The sequence below is a fragment of the Arvicanthis niloticus genome, chromosome 4, assembly GCF_011762505.2.
Source record: "Arvicanthis niloticus isolate mArvNil1 chromosome 4, mArvNil1.pat.X, whole genome shotgun sequence".
In the NCBI taxonomy this organism is placed as follows: domain Eukaryota; kingdom Metazoa; phylum Chordata; class Mammalia; order Rodentia; family Muridae; genus Arvicanthis; species Arvicanthis niloticus.
The window spans coordinates 128,115,643-128,134,981 of NC_047661.1; the positions used below are offsets into that span (position 1 = coordinate 128,115,643).

A 19,339-nucleotide genomic window follows, 5' to 3' on the forward strand; every position below is an offset into this window, starting at 1 on the left:
TCCAGTCTCCATTGGCACTGGTATACTTACCCCATACACACAGATATCTAATAAAAATAAATTTAATCTTAATGCTGAAAAACTTTAGAGGCAAGTACATCTCTGTGAGTCCAAGGCCAGCCTGAGCTATAATAGAGATACTGACTCAAGAAAAAGAGAAAACAACAATAAAAAAAAGCCAACAACCCCAGAACAGGATGGAAAGTAAAATTATACTTTATTCAATACAATGGAATATACAATGGACTTTTAAAAATAATTATGTATAATAACTTGAATGAAAGGCATGATGGTGCATGCCCTTAATCCTGGTTCTGGGGAGGCAGAGGCAGGCAGATCTCTGTGAGTTCAAGGTCAGCCTCTTCTGCATAGCCAGTTTCAGGCCAGCCAGGACTAGTTAGTGAGAATCTATTTTAATACTACTATTGCTATTAATAATAATAATGATAAAAATAAGGTGCTCTTGATATGGTGTTGCTTGCAAAAAAAAGTATATTGTTTGAATCCCTTGGGTTTGTTTTGTTTTATTTTTCAAGTCAGTATACAATGTGATGAAATTAATTATGTTATTTTCAAATATATAGGTATTATACTTTGTTCTTATTCTTCCCCTACTGCCCTCAACTATTTTATTTAAACAATGTATTATGCAAAACAAAAGACCACAGATATTAAAACCATATGCCTATTTTTATGTAAGATTAGTCATTTTTCTTCCTCATGCCTGTTGGGAGCTTTTGAGAATGGATTAAGTACTGTACTTTCATGTTCAAAGAAAAATGGCTTTTCTCCTAAAAGAAAGGTGTATCTTAATATTTCATTTTATAATGTTCTAGTTAAAAAACAAATTTGAAGCTGATTGAGAATTTTATGTTTTGTTTGGTATTTTTTAGCTTATTAAAGGGTTGTTGTTCATTAAAGGGCTGTAGCATTAAAAAAAATTTTTGATCTACAATTCCCAAATGAGTGGTTTTCTAGGAGACTGGAGAGTTGACTTCATGGTTAAAAGCACTGGCTGCTCTTCCAGAGGACTTAGGTTCAATTCTCAGCACCCACGTGGCGGCTCACAGCTGTCTGTAACTCCAGTTCTAGAGTATTTTGACACCATCACATACACATACAAGCCTTCAAAGTACATAATATTTTTTTAAAAATCATTAAAAAATAAACTGTTTCTATTATACTTTGGTGCTGAGCAACTTCTCACCTTTCTTGGTTGTTTGGGGTCAAATGAAATCTCCAGAGCTGAAAAGATAAATAAGAACCTACGGTATTTGGTGACAAATGACTAACTTGATTATGCTTATAGTTCTTAATTATTTCAGATATAAAATTATATAGTTCTTGGCTGCATTTCTTTGGAAGTGGACATCTTATAATTTTTTTATCCTTTTGACTTAGATCCTCCAGGTCCAATCGACAACACTAAAATTGCAGTCACTAAATGTGGTAATGTGACACTCAAGCAAGGTAGGTTTAATAAACACAGACACACACACACACACACACACACACACACAATTTCTTGGTTGTCTGAGACAAGGTATCATGTCCTCTAGGCTGCCCTTGAATATAGCTGAAAATGGCTTTAACTTGTGATCCTCTCTGTTTCTACGTACCAGGTGTTGGTATTACAGCCATGTGCTTTAATATTGAAACTTTTACTTGTTAATGAGTTCTCATTGATAAAAAAGAATAACTAGCCATTATGTAATTTATTTACCTAGTTCAGAAATGGTCAGGCTTACAGGAAAACAAAGAGTAGAAATTTGATTTATAGGAAGGTTTGTTTTAGGGTTGTTGGTAGGAGTTTGGAAAATGGATCTCTAGACATTTAGAAACAGACTACATGTTGTTTTTTATAGCACACGAGCTGATAATCTGAAGGTTTCAGAAGTTCTCAATTATCCCTAGAGAATGTACTCTGTTGGATATACTGTGAAAGCTATATAAAGATTCATGTTTGTAAATATAATTCTTTTTGCATACACACAATTTTAGGAGCAGACTCTGGTCAAATTTCAGAAGAAACATGGAACTTCCTGCAGTCTATATATGGTGGGGGGCCTGAAGTTATCCTCCGGCCTCCAGTTGTTCATGCTGACCCTGATGTACCACAGACAGAGGAAAAGATTGAAGTAGAAACTCGCTCTTTGTAGTTCTGAGGGCACAGAGCGCTAATGAGAAGTCATTCTCACTTGATGCACACACATTCAAAACATTCCTCAAAGCATGTTGATTCTCTTGATTTTCATCTTTTTTTCTCATTTAGTCCTTTGTACTGGGCATTATGGAAGGGTATGTTAAAATGTTATATAAGTTGGTATATTTAATACTAAGTAACTTACCAGAATATCTTTCAGTGTATTGTTTTGAAAGAAAAGGGACAGTTGGTAATTAGGTTCTCTGACCTTTGTTCTACAGGCAGATCCAGCATACCCTTTGTAGCACTGTAAATACTTTAGCTTTGAAAATGTTTTTATTACTCTAACCAATCATAGCTGGCTAAGCTTTTCATTTCTCCAAAAACCTAATTTAATTGTATACTTTTGACATGGCTTTGCATAGTAAGGAGACTATTTTAAATTGAGAGTAGTGGTCAGAACATTGTTAATTTCCTAAAGCTCAGGAAACATTAGGGTGTTACTTCTTTTGCACTGCAGCATATAAAATTGCATATTAAAATTTACAAAATGTCTTTTTTTGAATGTAACAGGATGTATTTCAGTGGAATTTGTTACCAGATATCAGTAAATTATTGCTGCTTATAATGTAAAATGTTAAACTTTAGTTCTATAGACCTGAATGGTATTCATTAATGTTAGTAGCAAACAACAACAACAACAAAAACCTCTTAGTTTTAGGCCACTTCTATTTTGAGAGCATGAAGTATGGAATGTGTCAAATGAGATTGTTGACTAAGCTGAAACCACTTGCAAAATGATTTTTTAATGAAATGCATAAAGTCTTTTTGAATAATAGAGTATTCACTGCTGTTTGCTTGATCATGTGATGTCAAAAGCTCAACTATATACAAGTACAAACATGCAGGACAGAGGGTATGGAACACTAGTCATGGTGACTTTGCAATGTTAAAACTCATCCAATAAAAATAATTCTAAGATGTGTAAACTGAATGTTGAATTTATTTGATAGACTTTTTTTTTTTAAAAAGGTGTAAAGTCTGTTAATAATTAATGCCTTTCATTATATCCTATTTGAAAGCATACAGCTAAGAAGTTATTTGCTATAATAAAGTTTGTTAAACTATTTCAGAACGGGCAGCATGGTGGTTGGCATCTGTCTCCCCTGGTACCTGGCAGGATCAGGCTGGAGGAATTTAAGTTTATGGACTATGGAACAAAACTGTCTCAATAACAGCTAACTACAAATGAAACTTCAACTGTGGATTAAAAAAAGGGTGATTTTCTAATTCTAGCACCTGTACCTATTTTGATATAGGATGTTACACATGCTGAACACTATCTTATTTTAGTTTGGTTATGAAGTATCTCTTGTGTCAGAGCACCACCCAACTGGGGGTGTTGTGAGACGGCGGCATCCTGAGGATGTCAGCATCATCCATGGGCAGACATGGATAGGTTTATTCTGAAATGCTGAGAGGTGAGAGCTGCTGGGAGAGAACAGGTCACTAGGGCATGACTGGGAAGGTCACATCTTGTCCCTGCCCGTGTATTTTTGTGCTTCTTAGCTGCTCCCTGAGGTGGAACAGCTTTTTTCTGCCGTCATGTCTGCCTTGTTACAGGTCTAAAAGCAATGGAGTCAGTTGACCATGGGCCAAAACTTGAGCAAAATAAATCTGCCCCTTGTTTTTCTTGAGTATTTTGTTACAAGGACCAGAGCGAATGACCACAATGCTTTTTACCACTGAGATATGCACTTCAGCTTTAGCATTACTTTTGAGAGACTTACTCAAGTGTTCTTCAGCTTGTGAACAGGAGTGTTTATAGTTCAGTGTTTTTTCTAACTTTTTCTCTCCAGGGCTTCATGTAACTCAGGCTGGCCTCAAACTTGCTTTGTAGCCTGTAATTCCAGCATTGTGAGGCAGAGGCAGGAAATGAAGAGTTCCACGATATGTGTACATGTACACACACACACACACACACACACACACACGGAGGGAAGGACGGGGAGAGTACTGTAGATCAGCCTGGACTATAGAAGCTCTTGTCTCAATAAAAACAAGCTCCAAAACGGAATACTTGTTTTGCCAACAAATCTTAGCAAGGTCGTGGGTTGGGTTTCTCTCTGAGCAGATGTTTACATATTAGTGCAGTGACTTAAAAGGGAATGTTCTTGGTATCATTCACATGGAAGAGAACAAAAGGCAAGTAAATTGGTATGGAGGGTTTTGTCTAGTCATGTGGTTATGCAGATGGGATCAAGTTGGGATAAATGACAGGACCTGGATGACACAGTCTAGTAATGGTGTGTGTGTGCGCATGCATCGCACTGGCAACGGATGGCTAGCTGAACAGTGCTCCCAGCAGCAGACCAGTTCTGGAGTGACGCTAGCTGGACCGTGCTCCCAGCAGCAGACCAGTTCTGGCCATCTCCATAGGAGCTAGCCTGTGCAGGTAGCATGCTGCTTGGCAGGGCCACAGTGATATTCCTGTATCTGTGCCCACTGCAAGTCCAACAGCGTTTAATAAAAACCATGGGAGGGTGTGCTGTGGTGAGGCCTTATAGACCCTACTCCTAGGGAAACTCAGGCAATGGACAGCAGTGTCTCTAAAAATACAAGGAGGTGGCAGGTGTGATTGTCAGTATAACTGCAATTGGTATCCTTTATTTTGGAGCAGATATTACTCCGATTTGAATTGGAGACAACCAAATACAAGCCCACTTCAGTGATTTACTAACTTACCAGCAATTGGAAAAACAAAAGTGCTCTAGCTGAGGAAAACAAAGGCACTGAAGCTGTACTCCACCCTTGGGAAGAGCCCCAGGTAATGGATTCCACCAGTGGACAATCTAAAAGCCAGGAGTTGCATCAGAGCTTCCACAGCTCAGAATTGGTGGCCTATGGTGCTGTCAACCCAGAGGAAGCACTTTATTACTGAAGGCGGGCATTGCTTTGCTGCACTCCCAGTAGTGTCTATTTGAAGGCAGGTGTTAAGGGATTGAACTCAGCTTCATGTAGGGTAAGCACACGCTGAGCTACATAAATACATCATCCCAGCTCCACTAACCAGTTTTCACTCCGGGTTGAGCCATAGTTGGTGCTGGACACAACTGTGGGCAAAAGGCAAGAGAAGAGAGGTCCTGCCTTTAAAGAGACTACCTTCTTGGAGGGTAGTGCTGTTTAATGGCACAGAAGTAAAAGCAGCGGAGAAGGTGCACTCTGATGGGACTTCTGAAGGAGATCTGAGATGCAGGAGATGAGGTCGAGCTGGAGAAGTGTTCGGTCCTTAGGGAGGGGGTGAGCAAAGGCTGGAGAGGTTGGTACTGAGCGAGCAGCGTCGCAGTGTGGGGCCGCTCTCGGGTGCCGAGGCAGGAGAGCAACCTCTCCTGGAAGGTAGGGCAGGTCACGCCACGAAGCGGGCCGGTCCAGTGAGCTCGCCCGCCCGCCCGCCCGCCCGCAGGGGCGGGATCGCTGCACCGGCCGCGGCCACCAGCAGGTGGCGCGGTGAGCGCCCGGCTCCCAACGTCTCGAAGTCGAGGAAGGAGGGGACCGGAAGGAGCCGCTGCTGCTGCGGGAAGTGGAGGAGCGGGAGGCGGGGACCCACCTGGAAGCGCCGCGGCGCCGCTGTGGAGCTTCCTGCGGCGGAGGGCGCTGGAGCCAGTGCGGCGGCCGACGGCGGCCACGCGGGCGGCGCCTCCCCGACCGGCCCGCCGTGGCCCGTCGCACCCGCGAGGTGAGCGGGGTCCCGGGGCGCGCGGCGGGGCCGGCGCAGGGGCGGGAGCAGAGCGCGGAGGAAACGCGCGGGGCCGGAGCCCCTCGGACCGAGCGCCGGGAGGGGGTGGCTGAGGCGGCGGCGCCCCCACGTGGGCCGGGCGCGCGCGCGCGCGGCTGAGGGGGCGGGGAGGCTCGCGGAGACGCCGGGCGCGCGCTCAGTGGCTCACGTGACGGGCACGTGACCCGCGGCGAGGCCGGCTGAGGTCGAGCGCGGTTCTCCGTGGCGTCCGGCGGGCGGCAGAGGGCTCAGTTTGGCTTCCCGCCCTTCTTCTCCCTCTGGGGACTCAGGGGAGACGTACAGGACGGGGAAGGCTCGCCTCTCCTTCTCTTTGCCCGTGGCTCCCCAGTGCGAGGACGAAACAGACTTTCAAAGTTCCGAAGTAGTGATTATCTCCCCCCCGCCGCCATGTTGGCTCCAGAGCACGCCCGCGAGATGCCAGTGGGTCGGTATCGCGAGATCTCCCGACTCTCGCGGGACCTTGTTGGCAGAGCGGTTGTGCTGGATGGCGGAGCCCGGGGTTCCGGGGGCCTGGGACCAGTAACTCTTTCCAGCAGGCAAGTTGTCAGGGAGGGGCCGGGGCGCGTGCCCGGGCGCCGGGAGCTTTTCTGCGCGCGCCTCCTTGTCTCAGGCGGCCGTGCTGACCGGCTGTCCTGCGCCGCGCTCCTCCCGCCCCGGGCGCCCGCCACCTGCCGAGAGCTCCCCGCCGGCCGCTGCCCCTCGCTCGCCCGCCCGCCCGTCCCGGGCCAGCTCGTCCCGCCCGCCGCCGCCCCCTTCTGCCGAGTTCCTAGACAGTTCTTGCCCAGTTACCCTTTCTCCAGACATCCTCACTTTCCAATCGCCTGTGGCTGCAGTATCTTTCCCCAGTCTCCCAACAGAACGCATAGCATCTCTTGTGTCCGGGCGTCATTTAACCACCCACTTGTCTATTGGGAAGTTCCTCGCTACCCTGCCTGTTGACAGTAACTTTTGGCAGTGTTTGGGAGTCCTCTCACCCCTGACAGTATCCGAGGTCAGAATAAAATCCTTGTTATGCACATGCTTACTAACACGTCAGTAGGGATTGGGGTTTTAGTGTTATTGAGGTTACCATTTTGATATTCTGGAGTGATGGTTTTACTTTGCAGAAAATAGTAGTGGATTGTTTTCATTAAAATCCTGCTACTTAAGTTTGAGGTCATAAGTGTCTTCGTAACTGAATCACTTTTTTCTACTTATAATAGACACTCATAAGTCAGTTTACCATATTCGTTTTCATTTCTTTGTATTCAGAAGTATGGAAGTCACACAATTGGGAAACTAGATAATTCAATGATAGTTATCCTATTCCCTCCCCCCCCTGAGAAGGGCATACATCTGTATCCCGGGATACTCTAGAACTGACTAAGTAGGCCCAGATTACTGGCATTTGCCGTTACAGCCAGTGCATGCCATTTTAAGTATTTTATCATTTATGTCTGTGCCTGTGCATCTTGGTTGTCGTATGTGCATGGCTGGCTGTGTGGGCCAGAAGAGGGGTCTGGTCCCTAGGATCTGGTATTACAGGAGTTTGTAAGCGGCTCAGAGTATGGGGATCTGAACTTTGGACCTCAAGACAGAGAGCAAGCACTCTTAACCACTAAGCCATCTATCTCTTTTAAACTACAAAAGTGTAGTTACTACATACAAAAAGTAGAGTAAAATGCTCTTGGTTCTATTTTACAAACTTCCCTGTTTCCTAACCTGAAACTGATCATGTTGTGGTCCATGCTGTCTTCCGTTGTCAGGGCTAAGTTGGAGAGCTGATATTGTAATAAACTTTTACAGCATTTGCAAACAGCAAATTATCCACTAGATAAAATTATATAGTGTGAAATCTGATGTCAGGACTCAAGTGGTGGTATGTACTAAAAGTAATATCTCCAATAATAGAGCTTGTTTTGTTTGTTTTGTACTGTTAATGTTCTAGGGTGCTGGTAGCTTTGCACACAAAGTTCTTTTAAAACAAAGGTTTAAGGAAACATCACTTGAATTTTATAATTTTTAATACTTATGTAGTTGTATATTATATATTCTAAACTAAAAACATGTTTATGAATGCTAGTTCTTTAAAATTTTTGTCCTAAGTTTTTTTTTTTTTTTTTGTTTTGTTTTGTTTTGTTTTGTTTTTCGAGACAGGGTTTCTCTGTGTAGTCCTGGCTGTCCTAGAACTCACTTTGTAGACCAGGCTGGCCTCGAACTCAGAAATCCGCCTGTCTCTGCTGGGATTAAAGGCGTGCGCCACCACCACCCGGCTGTCCTAAGTTTTAAAAAGATGCTTATGTGTATGTGCCCCAGTGTGTGGTCAAGGAGGCCTTGAGGGTCAGAAAAAGATTGTCAGCAGTCCCTGGAGTTTCAGGTGATTGTGCACTGGCTTGGAACCAAAGGATCTTCTGGAAGAGCAGTAAGTGCTCTTAACTGTTGAACTCTCTTCTAGCCCCTCAGAGTAACAGCAGTTTAATCAAGTCACTAGAATGATAGATCTCAGTAGTTAATACAAACATCTGCTTAAATTAGAAGCATTAAGTATCATTTTTGTCATTACTCTTCTGAAAAAAATGTAGCAGTGATAGAGTTCTATTTAAAAAATTTTTTAAAAACTCGGTAATGTAGCTCATGCTATACTGAACTTAATGAACCTCTGGAATTCTGAGACAGCAGGCATTCACTACGCCTATATTTAGTAGATGAGCTGCAGTAAAAAGTAATTGTACATGACTCAAGTGGCCTTCTTGTTTGTTTTGTAAATTAGTCTAGTGCAGGTAAGAATATTGAGGAACAGACTTGTTGAGAGTTACAGTGTGGAGAAGATGAAAGGAGTATAGGTTGATAGTGAAGTGGAGCTGTACATGCTAGAGAAAGTTAGGGATGCAGACAGGGCAGAGTAGGCAAGCCCATTGGCCTTGAATTGACAGTTAGGAAGAGTACTAGAGACTAGTTGTTCTTTGGGGGTTGTATTTATTTATGGACAGGTTCTTATGGTATAGCCCTGGCTAGCTTGGCATCTGTGTGCAGACTGTGTTGCCTTTGAACTCCTGGCAGTATTTTCCAACTCTGACTTTAAAGGGTTGTGAATACAGAGTGTACCACTATTCCCAACTCTTAAATGTCTCTTAGACAGTTGTATAGGTCACCTTCAAATTACATTAGGTATCACTTGTAAAATAGGTCAGCAGGTGAGTAAAATTTTGTGGATTACTTCATAAACTATTGAGCTGGATATGGTGGTTTATGCTTTTAAACCCAGCATCCAAGAGAGTGAGGAAGGAGTGAGTTTGAGACCAGCTTCAATGATTACACAGTGAGTTCAAAGCCATCCTGGGTAATGAGTGAAACCCATTCTCATACGCCTAGAAGAAAAAAAGAAAAGTCAGCAATGTATTTGGAAGTCACACTTTTGCAATTGTTTTTTGCAAAGCTATTCACCTAACTTTAGCATAATAATGATTGGTCTCTTGTGTGAGAGAATAAGAAAACTCCTATAGACGTGGTGTGGTGGTGCAGAAGTTTAAACACAGCATTTGGGAGTCAGAGAGGTGAATCTGTATTTGAGGCCAACCTTGTCTACAGAGTTCACGGACAACTCCACAGAGAAACCAGTCCTCAAAAACAACAACAAAAGAACTTCTGTTATACAAACTGTTTTTGGTGGTGAGTTTCGTAAATTACCCTATTGGTAATTTAATTAAGTAACTTATTTTGAGGTTGAGAAAATTTTAAGGAAGAAGAAAAAAGTGTTCTGCTTCATACAGATTATAATATCAATAAAATCAGTAAAATATCAATGAAAATGTGTTGCAGGTGCTTTAAAAAGAAAACTAATTTCAAGTAAAAGTTCAGTTTGGTGTTAAACTGTAAGTAACAATTGAGTGTTATAATGATGTTTTTGGCAGCATTTAGTATAATTCTGATACATTTTTGTATAATTTTCTGTAATTAAAACTGGTAGCTGTTTAGTTTCAGACCCCTGGACAAGAGATGAAAGTGCATATTTTACATACCAAAGCTGACCTGGCCTCCAGGACCTCCCAGCATCCCTTACTCCCTACCCAGCATACCCTGCTCCCAACCTTGAATTTTCCAGCCCAGGGGCTTCGCCGCCCTTCCCCTGGAGGCTCCTATAATCCAGACATTTTGGTATCTTCTCTTCTCTCTATGAGTACATCCTTTCTGCCTTTCTCTCTCCCTGTCCCATTGTCCCTATGGCAAGTTCCCTGGCCTCAGTCCTTGGGGCCAGGGAACTCGTCTGCCTAAAAGCAGCTTCCCAATAAACCTGCCTTTAATATAATCTAATCTGACTCAGATTGGCTCATTTCACCAGCTGAGAAATAACCTGTCAATAACCACTGTCATACTAGAAAAATGTGTGTGTATCAGTCTACTTTGCAAAGTCCCAAAGGTGTGTGTGGGTCTTGAAACTGGCTGTCTTTGCATTTTTGTTTGACACTGCACTTTTTATCTTGCTGTTGGTTTTACTTTCTTCCAGTGGTATTACATAATAATTTCTATCTTTTCAGATAGTTATTTAGTCCTCCTCCTCCCTTTGTGTAGCACTGGGACTTGAACCTAGGACCTCAGTCATACTAGGGAAGCATTACTACTGGAAAATACATAGTTCCAGTTTTTGCCTCTTCCCGCCCTTCTGCATTTTGAGGCAGAGCCTCCACAGGAGGCTCTTTTTCCTCCACCACCTAAGAGATGGGTCTGTTGATATGTCCCACAATGTCTTGCCTTATTTTGGCTTTATAAGGTTTTTCTGTAGCCCTGTGTCTTTTCTTTTTTTAAGCTTGGTGTTTTTAAACACTACAGTTCTTCATCAAACAAAACATTTATTGAGCAACAGGGAACTCAGTCATTTGTAACATAGTAGATATTCTGGGTCTTCAAAATCATTGGTAACCCAAGTAGTCTCACACATCACTTCATGAGAGAAAGGCTTTTTTTTTTTTCTCTTCCCCCCCCCCCCCCCCCCGGGTTTCTCTGTGTAGCCCTGGAACTCACTCTGTAGACCAGGCTGGCCTCGAACTCAAAAATCCGCCTGCCTCTGCCTCCCAAGTGCTGGGATTAAAGGCGTGCACCACCACTACCCGGCAAGAGAGAGGCCTTAAGGACATCTAGGGGGCAGTTGGCCATCCTACCAGGTAGGTTTCAGTTTGATTTCGAATTGTTAGACTTAATGGTCCAACCAATTGTCTTCTAGTTGATTAGAAGATCAATAAATAGACCCTGTTATATTCCTCTTTATTTTTCCCTCCTCCCCTTCCTTTTCTTTTTGTACTGAGGATCAACCTTTGTACCTTGTACGCACTAGCATTGTACCTGCCATTCAGCTAAATTTCCTAGCCTAATTTTGCTTTTCTTCTAACTTATCAGTTAGAAATCCAGTTTACATATTTCATAAATGAAGTGGAAATAATGCTTTGGGTTCCTTCATAGGGCTGTGTTGTCAAGATTATTTTCTTAGAAAAATTTTGTGAAATTACCTTATTAATATCTCTTTAAGAACTTTGTGATTACCTCCCTGTTAGGTCTCAGAAACCCAGGACAAATGGCAAGCTGAGGTGACTATTTAACACATCAAAGTAGACCCTGTCCTTCATGTTCTTCCAGCATCCTTCTGTCCCTATCCAGTGTGGCTGTCATACCCTGCCCCACACCCAAAACTTCTTCAGCCCTTCCCCAGCTGCACTTTCTGATAGAATCTAGTCATTTTGGTTATCCATCCTTTTGTATACCCTTTACCCTCTTGGTCTCCTGGTCTTCTGACTTCTCCTGCCCTCCTCCAACTCCTCACTGGCCCAGCTCAGGGTCATGTTCACTCTGGACTATGCTCTCCCTTTTATCTATAATAATTTTTTTTCTCCATCATACCTAAGAGCAGCCATGCTATTTCTTTTTATTCAACCCATCTCCAACACATACATGCGCACTGTTCCTCACTCTTTTTAGACAGTTTCTCCTGTACTCCAGGCTACATGCCCTATAAGATTGGTCTTAAATTCTTGAACCTCCTGCATCCTCTCCCTAAGTGCTAGGATTAGGAGCCTGTGCATCCACTTTAATACTTTTCTGTACTGACTTTTCTAACCTTTATTCCATTCCTATCATCTTCCCACCCACCAGGTCTCCCACATGCTAGGTCAATGCTCTACCACATAGTCTTTCTCCCATGCACTTAATACACATAGAGTTTTTACTCCAATTATTCCCACCAAATGTAAACTTGTGTTGTTTTTGTAGTAATGCTTCTTTGCTTGGGGGAGAATTTTTTTCCCTGCCATGATTTTTTTAAACGTGTAAATACTGTAAGTAAAGCTTTCACAAATGCACAGCAGAGTGGATTTGCATAGATGAGCACACTGTATCTATCACTGAGAAGCCTACCCTCCTCCTAGCTATTAATTATTCTTCCTTTAGCCCAGGGCAACCCCAGGACAGGGGATCTTATTTGCTTCTTAGCATAGAATATTTTAATGTGCTTTATTGTGTTTGGCTTTTTTTTTATTCAACATTGTGAGATTCATCTGTTTTATCTTCACTTCATTTGTAGCCTGAGAAAGTATAGGGATCGCTATACTAACTCAGATGTTTTTCACAATTTTCAAGAAGTATGAGGGCCAAGAAGTATAAGGGCTGTCAAAGAAAAGCTGCATTTGAACTGGTAGAGTATATTTACTTTACTGTCATTTAAGTAAGCTGCATAGCATTAGTTTTGGTCATTTACACCTTACAGCAGTACCTCAGCTCCTCCCCCAACTTAATTTGGTTTTGAAGGTTTGAGTCTAGCATTCCTGACTAGTTAGTGCCTCTTCATTATTTGGTAGCTTGCCTTACATTATTGGAATTCCTCAGGTACTAGCGATTCCTGTACCAGTTTGGGAGTTGCTTATAGAATCTTCAGTTATGATAAAGTCTGTTGAGAGATTCCACTAAGAAAAGTCATAATTTCAATTAAAGCTGTTCTGCATTCAAATGTTTATCTAGGAGTGTGCAGATTATAGAGTCACATTGTAAACTGCTATACAAATATGAATTACCAGAAACCCTTACCTAGTTGGTATCTCTTTCCGGCTGCATGATATAAATCAACTTCCTTAGCAAAAGTTACTCCTTTACATTCTCCTACCACTTTGCTTTTGTAATTTTAAAGTCATTGTGAAGGATTTGTTACTGTGGTTTGCACTTACTTTAAGCATTCTTTAACTTCTGATCTCTCCAGCTCTGTCTGTTTTTGATGAAACATTTAGGAGAACATTATGTTATGGATAATGGAAGACAGAGTGACTTGTTATTTATCAATCTTGATAAATGGCTGTGCTTGTGTGTTGCTAGTGATGAAACCCTGGGCCTTGAGCAAATATTCTTCTATTCAGCTATACTTAGTCAATAAATGCCTTTTGCAGGGGCAGATTTGTGTGTGTGTGTGTGTGTGTGTGTGTGTGTGTGTGTGTCTGTCTGTCTGTCTGTCTGTCTGTCTGTGTCTGTGTGTCTCTCTGTGTCTCATGTAGCCCAGGATGGCCTCAGACTCATTATGTAGCTCAGGATAATTTTGAACTCCTGATCCTTCTGCCTCCAACTCTCAAATGTTGAGATTCCAAATGATCCTTGGCCCACAAATGCTAGTGTTGTTGAACTAGTCAGAGCCTTTTCCAGCCTGACCTTAGCTACTTGCATACTTTTCTGTTAGCTGCCTTTGACCAAAAAAGTTTTGATTAATTTGTAACTATTAAGGCACATGTTCTCATGGTTTACTATGCTTCATAAATCACTTAAAAGGTTGTTTTGCTTTACTTTGTTTTTGAGATAGGATTTCATTAGATAATCCCAGATGATTCTGAGCAGAAAATCCTTCTGCCCCAAACGACCAAATGCTGGATCATAGTGTGTACCACTGCATCCTGCTTGGCTTGAGTTTTGTGGTTTTGCTTTTTGAGACAAGATATCTCTAGGCACCCAGACTAACCTCAAGGTTAGGGTGTTCCTTGTTAGCCATCCGTATACCATGCTGAGGTGACAGAACTTTGTTGTGGACCCCTGCCATACCTGACTTTTTACATCTTTTAACTCCTGGGTTTTTATGGCTGTGCTGTCCGTGTTTAGGGGTGGACATACAGGAACAATTAATTCCCCACTATTATCTTTAGCACCCTGAGGAGCTTCCTTAAAATACCATGATTAACACTGAACCATGATTTGTGGTTTTGACACTGAAAAGAATTTCAGGACTAGCTGTCTAATGAAACAGTTGTAAATTTGACTAAAGATATTTTAACACAGGCTTCAGCATGAGAGATAGGCCAAAAAGAGGTGCCCAGACGATAGCAAGGTACACTGGGGTGTGGAGCACATGGGTGTGGGCTTCTCCTAATGAGTCCCTGGGTTTTGTAGGATTTTGGTTGAATTGAAAGTTACTATCTTATCACTAGTTTGCCCTTGAAGGCACCTAGTAGGATTATAATTGTTAAACTAGAAGTCTAGTCCCATGGGGTAATGGGAAAGTAGGATATCTTTACTGTTAATAGTTTTTTTTGGTTTTTCAAGCCAGGTGTAGTCCTGACTGTCCTGGAACTCTGTAGACCAGGCTGGCCTCGAACTCAGAAATCCGCCTGCCTCTGCTGGGATTAAAGTGCTGGGATTAAAGGCATGCGCCACCACCGCCCAATAGTTTTTTCTTAATTAGTTTTGTTTTATGTGTATGAATACCTAGTGCCCTTGGAAGCCAAAGGGAATATCAGATTCCCCGTAACTGGAGTTACAGAATGTTATGAGATACCATGTGGGTACTGGGAATTGAACCCAGGTCCTCTGGAAGAGCAGTCAGTATCCTTAACTACTAATCTCTCTCCAGCCCCTATTGTAAACTGTTCTCTTTGAGAGTCTCTGGCCCAGTCTAGAGAAAGGAGTGAGGCCTTGCCCAAGGCCCTGTATGTTTTGGTGTTAAACTTAGGTCATTTCTGTTTTAATGTAAAATATTTGTATATGGAAGCTGTGTTGACAGGTCTTTATAGCAAATGTTAACTGTGCTGGAGTTGCTTCCTTAAGTTACTGAGAAACTCCAGTCAGAATCTGGGATGATGGACTCCTTTTTTTCCTATGCTCCCATACTTTCCCAGTTTTCTGTCATGCTTCAGTGCAAGGGGCTCCTTAACACTGAAGTATCTGAACAATATGTTTGGCATAATTTTAGGATTTAGTTTGTGGATTAAATAAACAATATACAACTGATAAACATTCTCGTAGCTTTAGCTATGTTTTTGGTTTTGCTGGTAATGTAAAAGTTGAAAAGAATGGAGACTGGAGAGTGACTCGGATGTTGTTCTTGCACCAGGGTTGAACACCTGGGTTCAATTTTTAGCTACCATCCACATGGGAGCTCACCATCATCCCTAACCAGAGTTCCAAGGGGGTCTGGCACCCACCATCTTTTGACCTGTGCAGGTAACAGGCCAAACACTCATAACACTCATGCATAGAATAAGCTTTTGAAAAATAGTATTTTTCGCTTTATTCATTGTGTGTGTGTGTGTGTGTGTGTGTGTGTGTGTGTGTGTGTGTTTGTTTGTTTTGCTTGCATGTATGTCTGTGCATCACTTGCATATAATGCTTGCAGAGTCCAGAAGAAGGTATCTTCTGGGTCTGAATTTACAGATGGTTATGAGCTGCATGTGGGTGTTCTGAAAGAACAGCTAGTACTCTTATACTGCAGAGACATCTCTTCAGCCCAAATAAAGGATTGTTTGATTGTTTGTTTGTTTTTTAAGTTTAAGAGAGCTGCTGATGTAGCATGGGTTTTGACCACTGAAGAATTTGGAATTGGCCATGATTGGAACACCTGCGTGTGGGCACGCTTCCCTTTTTATAGTTATGGTTTTGGGTGCTATAGTATAAAAAACTTGGGTTTGAGACCTGAATTTAAATTCTGACTCTAGCTCTGCATGTTTAAGCAAATTCCTATATCTCAAAGCTGTAGTTTCTTTATAAATAAATTTAGTGTATTCTAGTTGGAATTTGTACAACAGACTTGTGAGTACTGCTGGTTCTTACTGCTGTAGACATGGATGTTTGGAGTTTGTCACACAGTGATGTGTTACTCCAAAGCTCATGTTTTTCCAAAACCACTTGCAGCTATAAACTGAATGTTTCATTTAATAAGGAGTGGCTGTGTCAGCTTGCAAGTTTTAGTAGTTCTCAGAAAAACAGGTTTCAGGAAGTTGAGGGAAAAGATAGGCACTGAATATACTGACTAGTATAAGCTGTCAGTACTGATGGATAGCCCTCAGCATGCGGTGTTACTGAAATGACAACATACTCTTTTTTTTCTTTTTTCCAAAAGGAGCTCTGGCAAAGTTTTATTAAAGGAAAACTTGGGTTACTTCTCATCAGTCTGTTCTGGCATGCTTCTAATAATATCAGAATCACCTGGGTCAGTGCTAGCCAGTGTGCATACTATGTGGTATTTTCCACATACTGTGCCCAGTTCAATATTATTGCTACTGTAGTGATGAACACCAGTTTTAGCCAACATGGCATAGTGTTCTATTTTGGATTTTCTCAAAGCTGGCAGTTGTTGGCGAGGATAACCAACTTTGCTTTGACTGTCTGATCATCTTTAGAGTCTGTTTGTACCCCAGCATGTCCTTTCCACTTTTCATAACAAACTGGAGCCTAGAGTTGATCAACTCCAGAGACTTTTTCATCTTCTTTGTGAGTGACCTAAAGAAGCTGTAACTTTGTTAGGTGAGGTGTGGTGCTGCATGTCTTCTATTTAATTATTATAACTTTGTCCCATTTTTGTTGTCTTCCAAATCATATTCTAAAATTTTTGAAGGTAGAGGTTAACATGGTTGCAATAACTAGCCATAAGTCAACCTCTTATCCCAGCTTGCTGCACATAACACTGGATGGGAATTTAAAAGGCTTCTAAGCAGCTCAATTAAATTTTACTAAGCCCATTCTCTTAACTTGTCTGTCCATCTGTCTGTTACAAGCTTTCCTGGGCTTACCTTTCTGCTTTAATACCAACTGGCACTGAGCCATTACACAAACTATTTCAGCTTTCTCACCACTAAGACAAAAATACTCAGAACGTGGAGGGCAGTGTGTACAGTATATGAGATGATTCATGGTCTTAGGAAGTGCAGGTTACAAGTGTTCCCTTTTTAAAAATCTATTTAATTGTATGTGCACACACACATACATGTGCAGGTGGGCAAATACCATATGTGCCATGGTACATGTTCTTTCTTTTCACCATTTATGTCCCAAGAATCAAACTGAGGGTATCAGGCTTGATGGCCTCACTCACTGAGCTGCCTCACCAGTCTTTACTTTTTGAGACAGGATCTCTCGAACACTATACATTAGACTAGGCTGCCCTCTAACTCTTAGCAAATCCTGTGTCAGCTTCAGGAATGCTAGGATGACAGACATCTTCCAATTCCCGTCTAATGTGTTAAGCTGCTGCAGTTCATGTGTTGGTTGATACAGGGGTATTTGGAGTGGTGGGAGACCCTGTGTCTTCTTTCATTGAGCTTTCCAAAAGGAATCTGAGGAGGAGGTACCATAGCATGACTCCGGAGGAAGCAGGATCATGGTAAGGGAGAAAACCTAACCTTAAGAAAGCTTGCTAGAGAAAGTGATATGGGGTACAATTGAAGGCTAGGACATCATCTGAGGAGGGAAGCCTGTAGGTAAGTGGTAGAGGGCTTTGTTTACCTGGTGTTTGAGAGACTGAGTGAACTCAGACTAAAGTCTCCAGCCCGACAACATAAGTCATCTCTTGTGTTACGTGCTCTCTGATCTTGAACCTTGTCAAGTTAACTCAGTGTGACTCAGCAGTAAACTAGGAATTCTCATAGTAATTGTGATGTATGTTAAATGAGATCTAGAATGCATATGTATAATAAAGACTTATTTAAAAAATTTTGTGAGAGTATAGTGGGTGAGATAGTTTGTGTGTGGAAGTCACAAGACAGCTAGTTTCCCCCTGCCAGTAGGTGCAGGCAAGCACCTTTTTCTGCTGAGGCATCTCAACTGGCAGGAAACGGTAATATTTGCTATTATAAAATAGAAAAAGAATAGAATGAGATTTGCCTAGATAAGGCATTTAATGTGAGAAAACTACAGAAATAACCCATCCAGGATAAATTGGAGTGAGAAATATTAAAAGCCTGGAGGGCTGAGGATAGTTTGCTTGAGGTTGGAGACGTTGGCTGGTGAATTGGCAGTGGTGAGCTGGAAAAGGTTACGTAGGACCCTTAGAACAGGCTTTGTCTCAGCTTCTAAGAGCTCAAAGTGCTGATGTCATTAGATACACAGACTTTACTATTGTGGAGAAGAGGTCTGAAGCTGTTGTATCAGTGCAGGCTCACATATATGTTGGTAGAAACAGCCACAAGTCCTTTTAATACAATTAAAAGAATGTGAAAGACTCTTCACATTCTCACTAACAGTCTAAGTGTGTTTAAAGGTAAAGCCCTCTCCAAGGAGCCTAAAGACACTTGAGAAATACCAAAAGAAAAAAGAAAAAGAAAAAAAAGAAAAAAGAAAAAAAAATGGTGACAAAGTCATTGATAGCCTGAAGAAGGTTTAGCTCAGGAGAACTGATCTTTGAAAGAAAGGAAATCTGTTTTCTTCAGAAGCTGGACATGGTGGAACATGCCTGTAACCCTATCTGTTGTTCAGGAGATCAAGAAAGAAGAGTAAGTTTGATGACAGCCTGGGTTACCTAGGGAGACCCTGTCTCAAGCTGGAAAAGTAGTTCACTTTTTGTCAGATGTCATAATGAAGTGCACATCATCTAACATGTATAAAGTTAGCTTGAGTGTGGTGTTGAGGAGGTTGGGTGGCTGGAAAAAAGAGTGAAAGTTACTTTGGGCTGGGGAGATGGGTTAACCAACAGGCTGTTCCAAGTTTGACATTGGAGTTTAATCCCTAGACTCCATGTGGAAGCAGCCAACTTGGCATGTTAGTACCCACACATTGTATAGAAAGTCAGCTTTTCTCCCAAGTGGTTATATCCTAGGGGCTTAGTGTGAAATAGAGGATGTTTTGTAATGCAAACATTCACATACTTATGAAAATGGGACCAAATAGGTATTAGAGCTGGAAAGGAAGGTGGGACTTGGAGTTTTAATACAATTTGGAGTTTGTGTTGATACTGGCAGACAGTTTGCTATATTTAAAAGTTCATTTAGTCTTAGGGGAACCTTCAGTAATGAAATTACAGTAGAGTTGTAAGAGCAGGCCCTAAAAGAACACTCACATTGCCCAGGCAGGATAGTTAGTTTACAGTCTTGGATTTGCTCTTAACATACCCAGTGCCTAAGTTGGTTCTATTAGGATTTCCTTTGAAATATAAATTGAAGTGTGTAATTTCTTGTTTCTCCCACTGATTACTTGGC

At 41.9% G+C, this 19,339-nt stretch overlaps 2 protein-coding genes and 1 pseudogene across 7 annotated transcripts in view; 2 read left to right on the plus strand and 1 right to left on the minus strand.

The window, feature by feature from the left end:
• Usp33 (ubiquitin specific peptidase 33) overlaps nucleotides 1-3,166 on the plus strand; it is a 48,506-nt gene extending 45,340 nt beyond the window's left edge. For all 3 annotated transcript variants that reach the window (XM_034499716.2, XM_034499717.2, XM_076933420.1), the window contains 2 exons: nucleotides 1,402-1,470; nucleotides 2,002-3,166. In XM_034499716.2, the coding sequence (XP_034355607.1) occupies nucleotides 1,402-1,470; nucleotides 2,002-2,159 (227 nt within the window). In that variant the 3' untranslated portion in view covers nucleotides 2,160-3,166. The remainder of the gene's footprint in view (nucleotides 1-1,401; nucleotides 1,471-2,001) is intronic.
• A 2,552-nt stretch (nucleotides 3,167-5,718) lies between these two features.
• The window catches only part of Zzz3 (zinc finger ZZ-type containing 3), a 62,548-nt gene continuing 48,927 nt past the window's right edge, over nucleotides 5,719-19,339 (plus strand). For 2 of the 4 annotated variants that reach the window (XM_034500387.2, XM_034500386.2), the window contains exon 1: nucleotides 5,740-5,879. The gene's annotated coding sequence lies outside the window, so the exon portion shown is untranslated. Of the gene's footprint in view, nucleotides 5,880-6,337; nucleotides 6,476-19,339 lie in introns of those variants that run through there. The other 2 variants (XM_034500384.2, XM_076933422.1) reach the window with 2 other exon arrangements.
• LOC117707465 (large ribosomal subunit protein eL30 pseudogene) lies at nucleotides 16,306-17,505 on the minus strand (annotated as a pseudogene).